The 19633-nt window shown below is 45.1% G+C and overlaps 1 protein-coding gene across 1 annotated transcript; it reads right to left on the bottom strand.

The window, feature by feature from the left end:
• Positions 1-1442: 1442 nt before the first annotated feature.
• Positions 1443-15592, bottom strand: LOC115907010 (lysosomal amino acid transporter 1 homolog). Its single transcript, XM_030954631.1, is given in 8 exon segments — positions 1443-1541; positions 8080-8265; positions 9167-9259; positions 10188-10230; positions 11475-11569; positions 12688-12779; positions 12782-12902; positions 15563-15592. Coding segments are annotated over 8 exon segments (759 nt in total).
• Between the last annotated feature and the right edge of the window lie 4041 nt (positions 15593-19633).

The raw sequence follows: 19633 nt of genomic DNA, 5'->3' as shown, positions 1-19633 counted from the left end.
GAACAGCAACTGCTCCATCTGGTGGGAGCGGCTCCGGCCGCCAGGGGATGCGGGATGGGATGAGGGATGCGGGATGGGATGGGATGAGTGATGCAGGATGGGATGAGGGATGCAGGATGTGATGGGGGGTGAGGGATGGGGTGGGGGTGAGGGATGCAGCCTCGCAGCTCCCCCGGCAGAGCGGTGGCGATGTCCCGGCCAGTCCTGGCCAGTCCCAGCACCCTGGGGCTCCCAATATCCCAGGGAATCCCAGCTGGAATCACCAGTCCCAAAGAAACCGAGCTGAGCTGGGCCAGCTGCTCTCGGGTTATAAACAATCACTTAAAAGAAAGGGGATTTGGATCAGACGTGAGGGGGAATCCTTCCTGGGAGGGTGGGGAGGTGCCCCAGTTGCCTGGCTGTGGGTGTTAGATGTGTGATGGGAGAGATGGCCCAAGCCTGGCCCCGTGGCCAGGGGCTCACAGAAGTTTCTGTGCTGTCCAAAGTGTCTGATGGATATGGAGACACCCAGGCATGATGTTGGAAGAAGAAGGGAAGAAATACTTCCTTGCTTTCTAAGCGTGGCATTTTTGTACCTCAGCAAATTGGCGTCGCTAGCACCGGCAGTCCTTACTTTAAAATATGGGCATTTCTCTGCTGGAAATGCTTTCCTGCACTATTTCCTTGACCTGAAAGCTGGGAGTGTCAATACATCAGCGCTGAAGTCTGCTGAGTGCCTCGAAATGAGGGGATATCATCTCCAAAATGAGCGCCCACCAGGCTCTGTCAGCTGTGCCAGCACGGAGCAGCTCTTTGCAACTTTGATTTACTGGCAATTGTTGGAAAAGGAGCAAGCAAGGAATGAAAACCCAATATTTCCATTACCGTTTACTTAATAAAAAAATATTGTAGGGAAGTCAGACATCATAAAACGCCCATCCTCGCTCTGTATTTACAGGGTCATCCAATAACTTGAGCCAGACCAGTAATCAATTTTAAAAAGCCCTTTGCAATTGAAGGCACAGACAAGTGAGTGCTCCATATCAATATTCCCAGAGCAGAGCAGCAGCCACGCTGCCCTGATCACCCCAAACACGCCAGGCTCAGTTAGAGCCCTCAGAGGGATGAGGTGGCTCACAGGGAGCACTGCAGGGGGAGGCTCCATTGCCAAGGAGCCTTTTGGAACACGGAGAAATCCCTTTTCCAAGAGCTCTTCTGCATTGTCCACTCACAGAACACCTTCTCTCTTCATGTGGAGGGGATTTTTATCATCAAGCTCTGGGTCTCTGGCCAATCCACAGGGCAGAGGTGCTGCCTATGGTAGGAAAAGAGCAGCTCTGATGAGGTGATTCCTCCTCTCCCCCCTGCCTTGGCTGCTTCTGGTCCTTCCCATTGTCAGCATCACAGAATGGTTTGGGTTGGGGGGCACCTCAAAGACCACCTGGCCCCGTGGGCTGGTGGCTTTAGGGCTGGCTCATGTCCAGCACGTCCTGCTCAGAGCTGAGGCTCTGCTCGGGGCAGCTCTGCATGTTCAGCTTCCTCAGAGTCACTTTGGGCCACATCTACAAGAATTTCTGTTAGAGGAGAAACCTCAGGCTGCTGCTGAAGGAATCAAAGCTCAGTTCCCAGTGAGGGCCATTCCCTCTGGATGTGTTCCCTGGAAAATAGAAGAACAAGGGTTGGGCTCCAGGCAGAGCAGGTGGACCAAAGCAAGACCACACAATCCTTTTCCTTCCTGTCATCTGCAGCCACCCTCCCAAGACATTTTGAGATAAGATGTGCTGTTTCAAGAGTTGCTCATTCTGAGGCTGGTGGAGAACAGCGCCTGAATCCCCAGGGAGCAGCAGAAGTTCCAGGGAGCAGGAGGGGCCCTGCTGGAAAGTCAAAGCAGCGTTTCTGCCAGAGTCACCCGGCATCTCTCATTTCCCAGTCCATGGTTTAATCTATTTTAATGATTATCAATACTGATGGTGAGTGTAATCACCTTGTCTGATACAATTGCTAGAATCTAAAAGTCAACTTGATTTTAATGGTTTATCATTAGGAGTATTATTTAGTCGGATTAAACTGGTCTTAATTCCTCCACAGTCATTATTTAAAAGCTGTTTGGAGCACATTAGGGCGACCCCCCTCATCCTGGAATGAATCAATGCCCTGTCTCCGGCCCATATATTTCCAGCAGCCTCTCACAGCAGCCACACGATGGACACCGAGGCACTCGAGGCTGTTAATATTCATGAATCCTCCCGGTGCCATTAAGATTCCCTTAACACCCCCCAGCAGGGGCTGGGTTTGACTCCCGGCTGGGATGGGGCTCATACCCGGCAGGAGGGCTGGGAAACTCCGGGACTGGGACTTGGAAAACTGCAGCAGCTTCCAGGGGACAGGTCCAGAGCCTTGGGAGCGAGGCTGTGCTGCCAGGGAGTGTCTGGGGGCATCCCTGTCACCTCCCGGGGCAGGGAACACAGCCCAGCAGCAATCCCAGTTCATCCCAGCACAGAGCAGGGAACTGGGCTGTTCCAGCAGCAATCCCAGTTCATCCCAGCACAGAGCAGGGAACTGGGCTGTTCCAGCAGCAATCCCAGTTTATCCCAGCACAGAGCAGGGAGCTGGGCTGTTCCAGCAGCAATCCCAGTTTATCCCAGCACAGAGCAGGGAGCTGGGCTGTTCCAGCAGCAATCCCAGTTCATCCCAGCACAGAGCAGGGAACTGGGCTGCTCCAGCAGCAATCCCAGTTTATCCCAGTTTATCCCATACAGAGCAGGGAACACAGCCCAGCAGCAATCCCAGTTTATCCCAGTACAGAGCAGGGAGCTGGGCTGCTCCAGCAGCAATCCCAGTTCATCCCAGTACAGAGCAGGGAGCTGGGCTGCTCCAGCAGCAATCCCAGTTCATCCCAGCACAGAGCAGGGAGCTGGGCTGCTCCAGCAGCAATCCCAGTTTATCCCAGTACAGAGCAGGGAGCTGGGCTGCTCCAGCAGCAATCCCAGTTTATCCCAGCACAGAGCAGGGAACTGGGCTGCTCCAGCAGCAATCCCAGTTCATCCCAGCACAGAGCACACATTCGTGCTGAACCAACTTCCCTTCCCAGGAATACGAGTTTGGGGAGAGGAACCCCAGGACAGACTTAGGAAAACCTCACATTCCAGGAGAAAGGCAGAAGGTGCAAATAAAGCAGAGTTTTCTTATTTTAGACACAGTTTTCTTATTGAACAAGGGATCAAACCTGGGATGTAACAACCAGGAGTAACTCCAGTCTAGGAGGAGTTTGCTGACAACAACAGAGAACTGTGGTGGGGTGAATTTGTTTAAAATGGGATTAATTTGTTTAGAAATAAAGCCCTGGAGACATTTTAGATGTTTCCTTTAGTTAATGAGATTTCCATGATAGTTAAAACAAAGAAATTAGCAAACAATGCTGTTAATCTCGGATTACAAGCAGCACCAGGGAAGAATTAGTAAAATAAATCAAGAAGATTTAAGGCACTTTGCTCTCCAATAAAGTAGCTGGGATGGGAGCTCCATGCTGTGTTTTCCTGGGATTAAGGAAGAGGTGATCAGGATCTGCCTTTCAGCCTTTAACCTGGAATGTTTGAGCATGGAAATAACATTTTCTCAAGCCTTGATTTAACCCATACACAGTAATTACTTATATATGACCTACCAGTAAATAACTCCCACTGCTTCACGTGCAAAAATTCAAATTCTTTTCAGTCAAAACCCTCAAATGAAATCACAGCAACTTTATACACCCCACATTTGGCTGTTCTAACCAGCAGTAGGAAATGGGGATAAAAAGACATCCCAAAATAGGATTACACAGAGCAGCAATAAAAGGAGAAATAATCTTTGGAGAAATGATGGAAGAGCAAATTCTAAGGGCATTAAGAAGGAACAAGCCATGGTTTCAATCACAGCCAGGCAGGAGATTGCTAATCTCATGTGTACAGCAGATAAATCTGGGAGGACAACAAATTGCATTTTAATTTATGGACTGAAAAGGTTAATTTTTAATTCCTTCTACTCACTCCAGAAATCAGGGAAATACAGACTGAAACTAATAAAGTAATGGAGTTCTCCAAGGTGGATCCTCAAAAACACAGGGAAAACATTTCATTTTCAGGGGGTGCTTTTGGCAGGAATTTAAATACAATCCATTGAATCCATTAGTTTATTATTTAAAAACAAATTTACTTTTGATTAATTTTTATTATTTAATACCAAAATTTATATTGTGTCCCTTTAAGTTACTTGAAATCAAAGGAGCTTCTTGATCAGCCCACAAATGTATAAAAGGAGAGGTTGGTAAGGAGAAAAAGTTATTAAAATTATTAAAAAACTCTTCTTAGCAATAGCTCAGCAGGGCCTGGTCACAAAACACAATTCTCATCTCCTGCAAAACTTCCAGGCAGTCAAATTTCCAGGCACTGACACTCAGACAACAAATGACTCAAAATTTAGAGCTGCTTTCAGCACGAGTTGTGCAATTAGACATAATTATTTATCCCCATTGTAAAGCAGGCCATTGAAACCCTGCTCATCTAAACAGAATTAACAAATGTGTCCTTGTCCTTTCTCCTGATGGTGTCAGCTCTGCAGTAAAGTCATTGGCTTGGAGCACAGGCAGCCCTTAAACACCAAATAATCACAATTCTCCCCAAGTGCTGCTGGATAATTGAGGAGTTTTGTACCTGAGTTCTGAGTTTGGTACAAACCACTCTGGTTTCTAACAGAGGCTTCCCTGGGAACTGGGAAAATATGTTGGAAGGCCCACCATGGATCACAGAATTCCAGAACCTTGGAGGTTTTAAGGCTGGAAAAGGCACCCCCAAGCCCTTGGGCTGCAGCACCCTGATTCACCAGGTTGGCAACAGCCCCAGAGCTCTGCAGGTGAATAAATGATAAACACCCATTATGCGCAGCTTATCAAAGAGCATTTCCAGAATGTTTGTGCAGCAAATATATCAGCTGCTTCTTTGTAAAAACAACAACAACAACAACAACAACAATAATAATAATAACAATAATAATAAAAATAAAAATAAAATAATAAAAATAAAAATTAATAATAATAATAGTAATAACAACAACAACAACAACAACAACAACAACAACAACAACAATAACAATAATAATAATAGCTAAACTGCCAAAATACTGAATCCAGGAACTCTCAGGCCTCAATAAAGAGCCCAGGGTGGAGAAGACACCCAAAGTGGGTTCCAGGGTAAACTTGCCACGGAGCTACTGCAGCAAATTTGTTCCATGAAATTAAACAATGTACTGGCAATTTAAAAATCTGAGATGAATTTAAAAACTAAGTTTAAAAACTGGAGGCAACCCCAAGCATTTACAGGAGTGCAGAGAAGCTCAGTGTCTGGCTGGGAAACTCTCCTGGCTCAGTTGTCAGGCCAGGCTTCTATTTTTAGCCCAGTAATTAAATTGCAGAGCCTGATGTTTTGTGGAGGGTTAGAAAGGATTCCAAAGGTGCACGAGAAGCCTGTGTACAGCAGCTTGGCTCTTGCTGAATAAACTCTGGCTATCCAGTCACAGCCTGGCCATGTTTAATGAAAAGGAAAACATGTGGAAGAGCTGGACACAATTCCCAGACAATAGGGTGATGTCAAAGCTAAAAAATAAGGGGAAAATCTCGGTGAAGGGTTTTTTCTGAACTAAACACAAAGCAGAGCTGTTTGGGTTTGGAGGGAGCAGGGGAAGAAGGACACAGGGGAGGAAATAAGAGGAAAGGATGAAGTTTTCCAGAAAAACTTGCACTAGATTCAGGCTCTTAGCAGCTTCAGGATGGTGCTGCTCCAAGACCAAGGGCTGGACTGATTTAGGATTTTCAAACAAGTAGGACTGCAGCCATGTGTACAAGGGAAACATTAAATAGTCATGCACAGAACATAAAGTTCTACTAAAATCCAAACCTGGGTTTAGCATCTCTGACAAGCCCCAGAATACCTCGAGGAGTCCCAACCATCTCCTGCTGCAAAGTGGGAGGAAACATCGACTGGAAAAGGAAATTCTGTCCAATTTATAATTGAAATGTGCAGAGATGAAACTCCTCTCAAAGTGAACAGGAGGGCAGCTCATGCTCTACAGACAGCTGGACACTCCCATTAATGATGGGAATAACTGGCTGTTTGTGCAACCAGACCCCTTTAAGTGCAGCCAGCACAGCTTTGGGGTGAGGCTGTGGTTATCCTTTAACCCAGGCTGAGGGGCTCTGGGGGAATCCTGCCCTGGAGCTTCTGCTCCAGCCCGAGCAGGAGCCCATTTGTTTCCAGGATTAGTCCGTGTCAGATGGAAGCACAGGAATAGTGCAGCAGACACAGAGTGAGTGAACTCTTAATCCTGCCTTGGACCTTGAGAAATGAGGGTTTATTTTCCACCTAATGAAACTCTGGACACAATCAGGAATAAAGTCAACCAGAATTAGGCAATTTCTCCTCAAAACAGACTGTTACACAAATACCAATGATGAAACACCTCCCTCTTAGAAATTAGGACTTCTGGGGTTAATTCCTGTTTTCCAAGACCCAGGTGAGCCCATCCTTTGGTTTCTGGACTGAAGTGATGGATAAATTTGTCAGATTTTTATTTTCTTGCTTGGCAAGAGGCAGCAGTGGAGCTCTTTCTAAAAGCAGTGCCTCCCTTACCTTCAGGGCTCTCCAAGCAGGAGGTCTGCTTTTGTTTTCTCTTGATTACAAAGACTTCATCCATTCCCAACCAACACTTTATACTTGACCAGATTCCTGTAAGCTCCTCAACCTGATTTGGAAGCATCTGTTTCCAATACAATTTGAACTGGAGGACTATTAACAAGATTGGATTCAGACCCCAATCAAGGCAGAGCCCAGGAATTGATGTCATGTGCAGGCTGGCACTGCAGTCCTGGGGCAGGGAATGGAGCAGGGGAGCTTTGGGGGCAATAAAAAGTTGATTTGCAGAGTCTATCATAGAAAAGCATCTGCAAATCTGTACGGAATGTACTGTGAGGGTCATCAAAATCAAGTTCTGGGGGGTTTTGGGTAAATAAAAACTGCCTGGTTTATGTTTCCAGCTGGGGGCTGGAGCAGGAGAAAGTCAGGAGTTTGTTCATGGAATAATCCCTGAATCCCACAGTCTGCTCACAGAATGCACTGTCCCATAAAAGATAAAAGCAGAATTTGTTTCAGAACAGGCAGGACCCACAGTTCAGTGTCCCCAGCTCACTGGGGGATTGTGTTCTGTGGTGCAGAAGGTTTTACCCAGCCCACAACCTGAGGCTTGGGAATGGCACTGGAATTTCAGGGCCCATCCCGAGGCCAGGGGCTGTCTGGTCACTCCTCTGATTGCAGAGCCTTCTGAAATTCCTTTAATCAGAAAGACAACGCCAACTGGAATCATAACTTCTGGGAATCAGAACTCCTGGAAGAGTTCCAGGTAAATTTGGGGAAGAACTTGCATTTAATCTGGAATGGATTAATACAAAATGCCTGGAATCCCTCCTTGTTCCATCCTGGTTTATGGCTGCAGTTCATGGAGTAAAGCACAGAGATGTTTTCACACACAAACCTACAATTCTTCCTACAGAAAAAAAATCAGAAAATCTCCTTTTTTTTCTCTTTTAAGTGCAAATCCAAGCTCTGGTAACAAGACAGGTGACTGTAGTGCACAGTCCCAATCCATCTCTTTTCACCAGATGTTTGAAGCCAAGGTACAAAAGTTTCTCCAAAGATTTTGCTTTTCATTTCTAGAGCACAAAGTGTCAATACTGCACCTGGAAAAAACATGGCTAACAATAACTACTACACTGGCTGTGAATATATTAAATATAAAAACACCCCAGCACCATGTGCAACCCCTCCCAACTTTTAGTGTCTACTGATTGATTTCAAGTTATAAATTAACCTGTTCAAAGTAGCTTTAATATTGCTATTTTCTATAAACTTGCTATTCTTAAGAATTATCATTATAGAAAGGGTACAAATTATTGTTCAGCAAGAAGGTTTTATGATCAGGTTAGAAAAAAATGTGATTTTAAAAAGAATCAATTTCTGATCTATTTATTAATAAGCCCACCCCGAATCTTTAGCTGTAACAGGAAAATAATACCAAAATGTCAAGGAACAAAACTCCAAAGCTCCCAATGAGCTAGGGAAGGGGATGAACAAAGTAGAAAGCCCAGGAGGATTTGGGGTTTGGCATCTTTAGAGCAAGGCTCAGTCCACAGGTGCAGTTTCCCATCATGGCCAAGGCAAAGAGCAGGTAAAAGGCACTTTCTGTGCATCTTCTCTGGAGCTAAACACAAATTTTATACACAGATTATTAAAATAACAGTTTTATAAATACAAAGAAATGTTGAAATGTTAATATGTACCCACAGTAGTCAGTTAGAGATAATTTGGGCATTTTGTGGTATAACCCATTCAAAGACTTCCAGTCATTCTCGTCCTGTCTTTCTGGGGCTCTGAATTTTCTGACTTTCAGCACAAATCTCTGAACATTCAGGAACTGTTACAGTGCTTAGATCTCTGGTTAATGGCATTTTTGTGGGAGTGCAAACAGCAGGGGTAATATCTGTTTCCAAATGGTAACTAGTTTTTAAGGAATCTGTTGCTGTAGCAGTGTATTTAGCACATCTTTTTGAAAATACTTTGCCATTCCAGGTAGAGAGGGAATATCAACAGGCTTAAAAATTAATTAATCAGTTCCATAATCAATTAAAATGTCTGTATATAATTTACAAAGTAAAATCTTCTGGTCTTTTGATGTGTTTGTTGGGTTTTTTAAAATATAGTGATAGTGAAGAGGCTGTGGTGAAAGGTAATGGCATGTTGGTGAAAAGGGGCTAAGATTTAAAACAAATTTTCCTCTAATTCTAACTTTTATTCCCTGGATGGAATAGTTTGGAGAAAGAAAAGGTGGGATGCCACTTGCTCATGACAACAATCACAGAAAGCAGATTTCTGCTGATAAATCCAGCTGTAAATTCTTCCCCTGCCAATCAATCTTTTTCCAGCAAAGACCAGTGTTTTCCTAAAATTCTCATCATCCTTCTCTGAATGGAGGAAAAAAAAACCCCTTTTTTGAGTCACAAAAGCAAAGTGGGGATTTGAATTGAGGAGGGCTCAGTGTGAGGGAGAACCCAACACTGGAAGGAAGAGAAAATCAAATAAACAAGTGCCAAAAAGCCACTGACGTTTTTACAGAGCTGAAGGAATCTGCTGCCCAGGACAACACAGGAGCCAGAGCCACAAATGAAGGCTGGCATTTCAGTCAGGTCAGGAGAGCTCTGGACAAGAGAAGCACATGGATTTTGGCAAGAACGCTCCGAGGCATTTCAGAGGATTAAACTGAGAGCCCACGGCTGAGTTTGTGGACAGAGCTCCTTTCAGGCAGGGCAGTGCTGCTCTTCAGGTGACCAGAGAGGGCGAGGAAGGGTTTAATCTTCATCTCACAACAGTGCAGATCAAAACTGGTGCCAGGTTTGGGATATGACACTGATATCAATCCAGTCCTCCTGCTAAAAAAGCCTGGGCACAATGAATCAAATCAAAACTAAAAACTGTAGCTTGAGCCACAAGAAAAAAAATATAAAATCATCCTGTCTGGAGGAAGCAAACTACTCATTTTTCACAGCTGAAGAGTCGCTGGTTTTCTCACTGTGGCTGTGTTTTGAAAATAAGCTGCCTCCCTGCTGGGCCGTGCTGCAGGATTACAATTATTTCCCTGGCATTAGCAGGAGGGCCATCAAACTGCGGCAATGGGCTGTGAACTTTCCTGCTCCACTGACGGCAGCAGGTACAATGGTGATTTTCCACTTTTATTGATTTTTTTTTTGTGGTCTCCACGTGGATGTTTACAGCATTTCCCATAGGCAGAGACACAACATTTATGTTCTGTTAGTTCAGAGCAGCGCATCCTCAGGGCCCAAAGGACACAACAAGCCTGGGAAGCCGCTGAAAGAAGCAATTTTATAACTTCTTTATTTTGGGATGGGTTGGAAAAACATCCACATACCTGATTGCTAAATCCTTGTTAAAAAATCCTCCGGATTTTTTTAAAGTACACAAACTTTTCAAGACACTTCTGGGTGGGATTTTTAAATTTTTTTTAATGGAAACAGGTAAGAATTGACATTATTCCTTGGGATTGCTGTCCTGTGCTGCTGGTTCCCAAGGAGCAGCTGACAGAGGGCAGTGCCACTCAGAGCTCCACACCCCACAATCCAGGCTGTGCCCAAATTCCTCAGGCTGGGACTGCCTGGAATGACACACAAACAAATTAGCTGAAAAATAACATCTGCTGTTGATTTGAGGTCACTTTCTGTTTGCAGTACAAATATGCAAATGTAAAGGTAGAATTTCATGTCTCTTTTTCTTGGCAGCAGGGGAAGTTCCACCCCTTTTCTCTGGGCTCTGTGCCCAGCCCTGCTCACTGCTGCAGTGCTGAGGGTGGCAGTGGAGGAACTGCTGGGGAACTCCTTGGTGGACATTGCTCCTGACAGGAATTGTTCATTCGCACCTTCTCGCTTATATTATGATTATGTATGATATCTAATTTATGATTAAATAACAGCTAATGAACAAAATTGATGAATAGAATAGAATGTAACTTTCTTGCCACACATCTTGATAAAAAAAAACTGCAAAAGCAAGGATATTTGGAATGTGAATTAGTAAAATCTCACTAAGATATTGATGACTGGGTCACTTCAGACCAGGCAGTGGCTGTTCCATGCTCCAAAGCCTGGGTTTGTGTCCAGAGGAGGCAGCAGGAAGGAAATCCCTGCCCTATCTCCAGATTTATTATCAGTTCCATATTGAATCTGCTTTACCCCCATTTAGCTTGTGGGGAGGCATCTGGTTTACTTCAGCTTTTTGTTACCTCTGCTGTACCATGGATTTTCTTTCATAATTTTTTTTAAATTGATGAGTTAATGGTTTTGATTTGATACAAAGTGAAGAGAGCTGCCTTCCATTTCAGACAAAACAGTAGTCCTTGGGCAGGCTGAACATTCCAGCCACCACCAGGATTTGCTCAAGCGCTACTCCAGTAATTTCATTCCCTGGAATATGTTTTTTTAAATGCATATATTGAAACAGGACACATGAAGATGTCAACATATTTTATGCTATAAGCAAATAAAGCCCACTTTCAATCAATGGGGAGGAAACCAACTGAACCCCACAAAGAAATGAGGCTTGGTTTCAACTCCCACACATTTCCACAAAAACCATCGAACCAGTTAAAATGTGGAACCAGATTCCAAAAATCTATTGCATTTTTTATATCAACTGAAAGTACTCCATGGAAAAATATTCACAGATGTGTGTGGGTCAGAAATGAGAAGGAAAGGAAAACTGGAGGCAACAGGTCTCAGAACTCCAGAATTTGTACACTCCATTTTTGGTTCCCTCTGAAATAAAAGGCACTTAGATGCTGTAGGAAAATCTCTCAGTAAAGACTGTGCTACATCATGGAGAACATTTTATTGTTGTAAAAACTTATCTTTTGACACCTTCTGATTCTTGAGCTTACAGTACACAAATTGTGAAATCATAATTAGGTCCTTGTTCTCATAAAAAGCAGCAGTGACAATCTGAAGGAAATGAAACATTTGCTTGTTCAGTAGGCAAGTAATTTGAAATACCTCTCAACTGCACAGAAATGTTGCTTCATAATCATAATGTGAATGACAAACATGAAATCACTGCCAGAAATAAACATCAGTGTAAATATTTGGGCAATTATGACTTGGTTTATAGATGGCAGAAATAAGAGAAGCCTGTGTTAAACACAGAAGGGCTCAGAATGAACAGAGAGCTCACAACTCCACTAAAGCCCCTGAACTGGAGAGCTGTGGTTCAGATTGACAGTGAGGACTAGGAAGCAATCCCAAACCTGAGCCCACTGGACACGCCTTGCTGAATTCCGTGCTCACAAACATGACAGTTTTAATGTAAAGCCCCTCTCCAATTAATATTTCAGCTCACATTTCTGCAGCTCAACAGCTGAGCGAGCGTGGTTTTATTCCACTTGATCTCCACAGCCCTTTTACCAGGCCAGTAAATTATATCCCCATTATGGGAACAGACTTTGGAGTCAACCCCATTTTCTTCCAGGCATTTTCAGCTGCTGAGATCATTCCTCCTCTTCCTTTGTCATGTCCTACCTGCATTCTGAAACCTGAACACAGTGACCAAGTGATTCAGCACTGTGCAAGTGCCAAGTCCAGGGCTGCTCCTGACCTTTTCCCAACCCAAACTGAATTGGCAGGACAGGATTGCTGGGGAAGCATGGATTTAAATAAACCTTGAGCCAGCTTGAGCTGCAAGTGCACACACAACTCAGGGTGGAGAAGATAAGAGAGGAGAGGTGATTTATTCTCATTTGCTCTAAGTGGCAGAGATTAGTGTCAAGTCAGTACAACAGCACAGTACATCAAGCTCATTTGTCAACCACCAAATATTTTTGCAAACATGAACAACATGCTTCTCTGGCATATTATTCTATCTGTATTATGCAGATAGAGGAACATATCCAAGATAAAATTAAAAAAAAAAGAAAAAGAAAAAGAAAAAAGGCAGTTTTTGCAAAAGGCTTCAGGCAAGATTACTCATGTTTGAATCTGAGAACTGCTTAAGACTTTCAACTTAGGGGAGTGCAGCAGGCAGCGAGCAGACGATGGCAGTGAGCCCTGTGCCAGCCCTCCCACACATCCCTGGCACATTCCTGCAGCAGGTGCCAAATCCAGGGCGCTCCCTTCCTGCTCAGTCTCCTGCTCTCTGCTGGGGAGGCACTGAGAGCAGCTGAGCAGCCATCACTCCTGCACGGAGCTCCAGTCCCAGGAGCTGCTTTCTGCCTCCATTCGCAGCCCGTGCAAATCCCCAAATCCGGTTAGGGACGCTGAACATCCTCTGTGCAAAGCCCGGCTGCAGCAGCTCCAGTCAGCCCCAATCCCCCAGAGGAACCTGCCAGACTGCAGGGCATAAACACAGCCCCTGTGAGCCAGGCATCACCCACACACTGCTGCTCCTCTTCCTCATTACAGACACAAGCTGCACTTCCAAGAAAGAGAAACACTTTGTGGATCCAATGTGTAACACTCCATCACTGCAGCATTTTAGTGTGAGCTCGTGGTGGATGAGGTGGTTGCTGTCACTGAGGGACCAGAAATCTGCTACAGGATAAGCTAGACCAGGGAATTTATCGGAATCTAAGACCAGAACTCTGATTTTTCATGTTCAATGTGATTCTGAAAAAGTCACAATGTACTTATCCAGATTCTGAACATGCTACTCACTCTTAAAAAATATGTTTATATAAAATATTCGTCTATTTGTTGGTTCCATGCAATTAATTTGGAGATAATGCTACAAACAGGAAGTAAGTTATGACTCAGATTCCAGGTGAGCTTTAAAGTCACTAAAATCTATCCAGCTTAATCAGTGACTCAACACAGTTGAGTCAAACAGTTTGTGCTATTTAACACTCCACAGGACACATGGGAAGCATAAAAAACTTGCAGAAGGCAAATGGAGGGTGATCCTGCCCCCAAATTCCCTAAATGATGCCACATTATGCACTAAACTGTTCAAATATTGAAAAAGTTTCAAAATTTGTTTTCACAGAGTATCATTCTCTGTAAAATCAGAACTCACTTTGCTCATCAGCCAGAAACTCCTTTTTCTTTCCATGAGACTTCAGGCTTTAAATGCTGGAACAAGTTTCCTGCAGGAATTGGCTGCCTCTCCAGAGAACTGTCATCATTGGACCTAAACCAATTAAACAATAAAAATACATTTATACACTGAGAAAACACCTGAGCCTGGAGGATATATTTAGTTTATTCTGCTTACACTGGGGAAGTTACCAGACTTTGTAGCCATCTTTGAAAATAACTTTTAAAGTTTTAAAAAATGTTGAGTAGTGTTTCAAGTACTTTTTATCCCACTATGGCCCTGTGCAGCTGAGCAGACTCACTAAAACATGACATGGTATTCAAATTTGATTTTTGGGTTGTTATTATTCAATATTTATGCAGAAGAATATTTGTGTTGCTAGTCCCTGAGACTATAATTTTACTATTACAAAAATTGCTACTTTTCCTAAATCCCTGGCAAAATCTCCTGTCCCAGGAAGAGCAAACCCAGGAATTCCACATGAAAAGAGAATAAGGAGACTGCCAGAACATTTCTTTGCTTGCTGTAGTATTGAAGTTGTCAGTGATGAGAAAAGCATAGAATGGTTTGTGTTGGAAGGGATCTTAAATATCATCCAGTTACAACTCTCAAATTATAAAATTATATTAAAAATGGTTTATGTTCCTATAACAATTCCTTGCCCGTAACCTCATATTCTGTCTGAGATTGCTGCTCAAATACTGGTTACTTCCATATGGAGAAGTTCCAGAGAAGGTGTGACCCAGACCCTTGGCACCATCCCTTTCTGCAAAGGTTTAGTGCTTGTCCAGCTACAAACAACACTGTTGTTGTCCAAGGTATTTAGGAATAAGGAATCAGTAACCCGAGCCTCTTGCTTGGACACTTTTTCTCATTTTAGTATCTTACTCTGGAGTGAGTAAACAGAAATAGACAATGGTTTAGAAGTGAAATCGACATGCTTAGGAACAGCCTCCAAGTGCAGACAAGGAAATGCAGGTTTTCCCTGGAATTTGGGAGATTTGGGAGATTTGGCACAGCTCCTCTGCCTTTCCAGCTGCTGTGAACATCCCTGCGCTCTGGATGTCAAATACCCAGGACTGTAAATGATGTATGAGGATGTCAGATGTGTGTTTGGCTGGTGTGCCAAAGGTCTTTAAAGTGCAGTCAAGAACAGCTCAAGTCCCAAAAGGGGCTCAGTTTTACGGTGTTCATCATTTAATTCCTGCTGGGGAATGAAAAGGTGGAGCTGGGCCATGGAGTAACCAGGGCTTCTGCAAGCATGTCCCAGTATTAACCTGGACACTGGATTTTGGCCAAAACTGTTCTCTGAAAGCATTTTAGACACTCCTGGTTGTGAATTCTGCTGGGCCAGATTTCACTTGGGAACCAAGGCCACTTCCCAGAGAACAATCCCAGTTTATCTTAACCTGGGATAGTGGAAGGTGTCCCTGGCCATGGCAGGGCTGGGATGGGATGAGCTTTACCAACACTTCCAACCCTAACCAGTGTGGGTTCTTTGATTCTGTGATCTAGGATTTTATGGTTTAATTAACAATAATAAACCAAACAACACAACAGAAGGAAGCGCCTTTCTGGAGAGGCCAGCATCCCATCCCGGGGAGCCGCATCCTGTGGGAACGGGGGTCCCGGGGCTGCTGTTCCCCTCTTCCCTGCGGAGAAGGGAGCGGGTCCCGGGGGAGCCACGGGAACGGGAGAGGAGAACACGGGAATAAAACCGGGAACGGCGCCGGGAGCGACACAGGCAGCGGGGACACGGACCGAGCGGGACCGGCGCGGATCCGCAGGGCTGCGGCTGCGGGCTCGCCTCGAGGGAGACCCTGCGGGCGGGGAGGGGGTCGGTGAGCATGGGGAAAAGCGGGATGGCCGGGATGGCGGGGATGGCCGGGATGGAGCAGCACGGCCCTCACAGACGCCGCCCCTGCCCTGCCCGCCGCCATCGCCTCAGAGCGCGGGCGCGGGGCGCCCCCAGCTGGCGGGCGGGCGGCGCTGCGGCCGCGGCTCCCTGAGGGCCGGGCCCGCCGGCGCCGGCCGGCTCTGGGCCTCTCCTTCGGCCCGGGCACACCGCGGGTTTAATCCCTGAATCCCGGCCTGGGCAAGGCTGGAAGGGCACACCGAGGGTGAGCTGCTCCCCGGGCCCAGATGTGCCCTCCAGGGCTGGGCAGATGGGCGGGACCACCGCCTGACCTGCGGGAATTGCAGCAGCATCGTGAGACCTTCCCAGCGCGGCACCAGCACCCACCTGCTGGCTTAAACACATTTAATCTGATTAATAAAGACTGCAATACAAAGAATTCTAATTAACAATCCTAGGATCTTTGTAGGCATCTTTGTTCTTTTAGAAACATAGAATGGTTTGGGTTGGAAGGACCTCAAATCCCATCGCATTCCAACCCTTGCCATGAGCGAGGACTGCTCCCACTGTCCCAGGTGGATCCAAGCCCTGTCCAACCTGGCCTTGAACATTCCCAGCGATCCAGAAGCAGTCACAGCTGCTCTGGGAATCTGTGCCAGGGCCTCCCCACCCTCGCAGGGAAGGATTTTTCTCTAAAATCCCATTTAACTCTGCCCTCCTGCTCAAGGCTATTCCCCCTTGTCCTGTCACTGCAGGCCCTTGGGAAAAGTGCCCCTCCAGCCTCTTTGCAAGCCCCCTTTAGGTCCTGGAAAGCCAAACATGAATATTTTAGAATATTTTGATAGGGAAGAGTGTTGTATAATTTACTGAATTTTTAATACAGTTTTACTTTTTATTCTCATACAGGCTCATCATGTCAGTGGTTGCTGCAGCCTAGCTAATTAACACAGGGCTGGGGGAATGATTAAAGGCAGGGCTCTGGGTATCTGCATTGTTCTAGTTTAATTGCCGCTCAGGCAGTGATTCAGTGTTGGTTTTGGCAGTTGAGCTGCATTTGTCTGGCACGGTGAAATTCGCTGTTATGTCCATGACACTCGGCTGTTGGGGATGGGCAAAAGCAGGAGGGTTTGTAGCAGTTCTGGCGGCAGGCTTGTGCAAGGAATGGGTTTTGTTATGTGGGGAAGACCAGGCTGGAGTGGAAGGTGTCCCCTCCATCCCAAGCACTCCAGGATTCTGTGGCTGTAGGAGGGGGTTTCTGGATGGACCAACCCTTCATGCAAGCACATTGTCCAACTGGCCTGAATCCACCCCCGTTTCCTTTGGATCTCTGCTGTAGCCTTGTCACAGGTCCTCTTTCTCACCTTGTCTCCCTTTGTTCCTCAATATTTAAAAATTCATGTTAATCATAGGAAAAAAAAAGGAGCAAAAAAGCAATTTGTATGTGGAAAACAGTGTAAAGATACCTCTAAAATCCTTCCAGAGACTAAAAAATGTTTTCAGAAAGAGAGATTGAGATTCCTGGGTTTATCCAGGCCTGCTGCTGTTCCTGTTCCTGAATAAACACGTCTTTGATGCCACGAGCTGCATTTCATGACACTCCCTTAAAAAAGAAGTGACTAAAGAGAGGATAATGTGGAAGACAGCCAATTACTCCATAAATGTAAACGACATTAAAAGTGGTGTGTAACATTATATATTTATGGCTACAGTTTTGTTCTGCTGTCACATAACAAAATGAATAATGCATCAGTCCAAGAACTTGTCATTAAGTGAATTTCTTTGTTGCCTCGCTATTAAAATATAAAAATCCTTTGTGTGTATATATGTATGACATTAACCCCTCCTGGGAGCAAAACATAGGGTGGGTGAAGGCACTGTTAGAGTGGCAAATCAAAGTAGATTTTATCACTTTACAGGTGAAATAATGTTAAGTATTTGAAGACATTCAGGAAGTGTTTTTTCTGTGGATGAGAGGCGATAAATTCACTTCTAAAAAACAAACTCCTCAGTACAAGAAGGATGGGGATGCACCGAATCCAGGGGAGAGCCATGGAAATGGTTCAAAATCCAGCTGGAGCTGGCCCTGACCACCCTGCTGGGGCTGGGCTTAGTGGCCACTGGAGGCCCCTTCCAGTCTCAACCCCACTGGAAGGGATGGGACACTGAATAATTACAAAGATGAGACTCTGACTCAGATGGTTAAAGTTAAGCTGAAGAATCTGCTGAACTGAGATCTGGAACCTCCTGAAAACATCTCTGAAGTTCATGGTCTCCACCCTCAGCTCCTGTGGGTTTCAGTCTCTTTTCCATGTTGCCTTCCTTTAATCCTTGTCCTCCTGAGGAGAGAGGGGAGCATCTATTTACAGCCTGACAAGGGAGACCAGAGGGCCAATCTCACTTCTGATTAGGAGAAAATTGCATTTATGGTTAAAGTCAGTTAAACTGGATATGGAATTTCAGCCCCCAGCTGAAATCCTCGTCCTGTCCTGTGGGTCCTGCTGAGGAAAAAAAGGAAACCCTAATTCAGTTGAATGAGGGGTGAAACAATTTTGGTGTTGTGCCTCCCAGGCTCCTCAATGTAGATGCACATGATGAGTTAGCACCTCTCAAAAGTAAGATTAAACTTATCTGAAATACCATTTATCTCAGAATGCATTAATCTGATTTTTTTTTCTATTTTCTCCTATCTCTCCCTAACGTAATTGACAGCAAAATTGAATTGGTTTCCTACCGAGTTGGACTTGAAAGGTGAACACTGAATTTTCTACTACTTGGTTTTAATGCAATGTGTACACCTCACGATTTGATAAATTCAGACCTGCTGGGGAAAAGCCAGGAACCACATTTTGGACACAAAGGATCAGATCTTGTTTTATTTTGCAGGATCTATTGGTTTAAATTTCGAAGTTATGAGAGGAAAATGGTTTCTCTGCAAAATGTGTTGAAAATTCAGGGAGCTGGTTTCTGGAGCAGGAGGCTCTCAGGTCAGGGAGGATGTTGGAGGAAAAACAGATACAGGGATATCACCCAAAAAAAACCCCCAAACAACCACCCCATAGCTAACAGAACTCCCAAAACACAGAGAAACTGAGGAAATGAAAACTTAGTGAGGATTTCTCTGGAACAGGGCAGGACAACATGAGTAGGGTGAGAAAGAGATGAAAAAAAAGAGTTGTTTCCTTCAAAAGGAGACATTTGAGAGAGTAAAGAATCATTAATTCTGACACCAGAACAAACCAGTGACCTGGTGTCCTCTGTTCCTAATGGAGTAGGGAAAAGTCTCTGGCTAATGAGTAATTTCCTAATTGTGGAATGTTGAAAAGCTTTGCTTAGGGAAGCAACATCAGGTGAGCCTAGACCTGACAGCTCTTGCCTCAACAGGTTTGGTGAGCTCGAGGATTTTCCTATCCAACATTCTACAGTTTCATGTTTATTTACACAAAGAATTCCACAAATCTAGCAAACACAGCTTTGCCTGCCAAGCCCCTTCCACATCAGTGCTGGTATGAATTAATTTCAATAAGGTTTCCTGTGAGTTGCTGCCTCTGTTCTGTTCTCCCCTGCCTGGTTTCCTTATGCTCCCAAGTGATGCTGCCGCTTGGCTCTGCCGCCCTGTGAAATGAGGTGCTGGCGGAAGCTGTTCCCCTTTCAAAGCCCTGCGCTCCTCTGAGGTGCAGCTTTAATGATGGAAACCTCATTCAGCAGATGTTACAGGGTTTTTAGTGCCTTACTGAGGCATCTCTCTGTAGCCAGGAGGAGACCTGTGCTCAAGCAAGGTGCGAGCACTTCGTAGAGCAGGTAGTGCTTCTCCCCTGTAACTCAGCGCAAATCCCTGTGTTCATTTGCACTGCTATGGATTAGCTGGTTTCATTAGCAGCTTCATAGGCCGGGTGATTAATATTAATAATCCCTGTTAGCCTGTAGAGTTAATTAGGGTGAGAAACAGCTGGATGCTGTGCGGAACCAGCCCTGGCTCCAGACGCGGTGGCTCTGCCCTGATTGCTGAGCTCTTAACTCGGGCAGCGGGGACCGCCAGGTCCTCACGCTTACCTATCAATACCGCTCCTCCTTCCTGCTTCCAGGACCCTTTTAAAGGCTCCTGGCTCCTACCCAGGACCTGGCAGCG

This window comes from Camarhynchus parvulus, chromosome 9, assembly GCF_901933205.1.
Source record: "Camarhynchus parvulus chromosome 9, STF_HiC, whole genome shotgun sequence".
In the NCBI taxonomy this organism is placed as follows: domain Eukaryota; kingdom Metazoa; phylum Chordata; class Aves; order Passeriformes; family Thraupidae; genus Camarhynchus; species Camarhynchus parvulus.
This window is presented reverse-complemented; position numbering and strand designations above follow the sequence as displayed.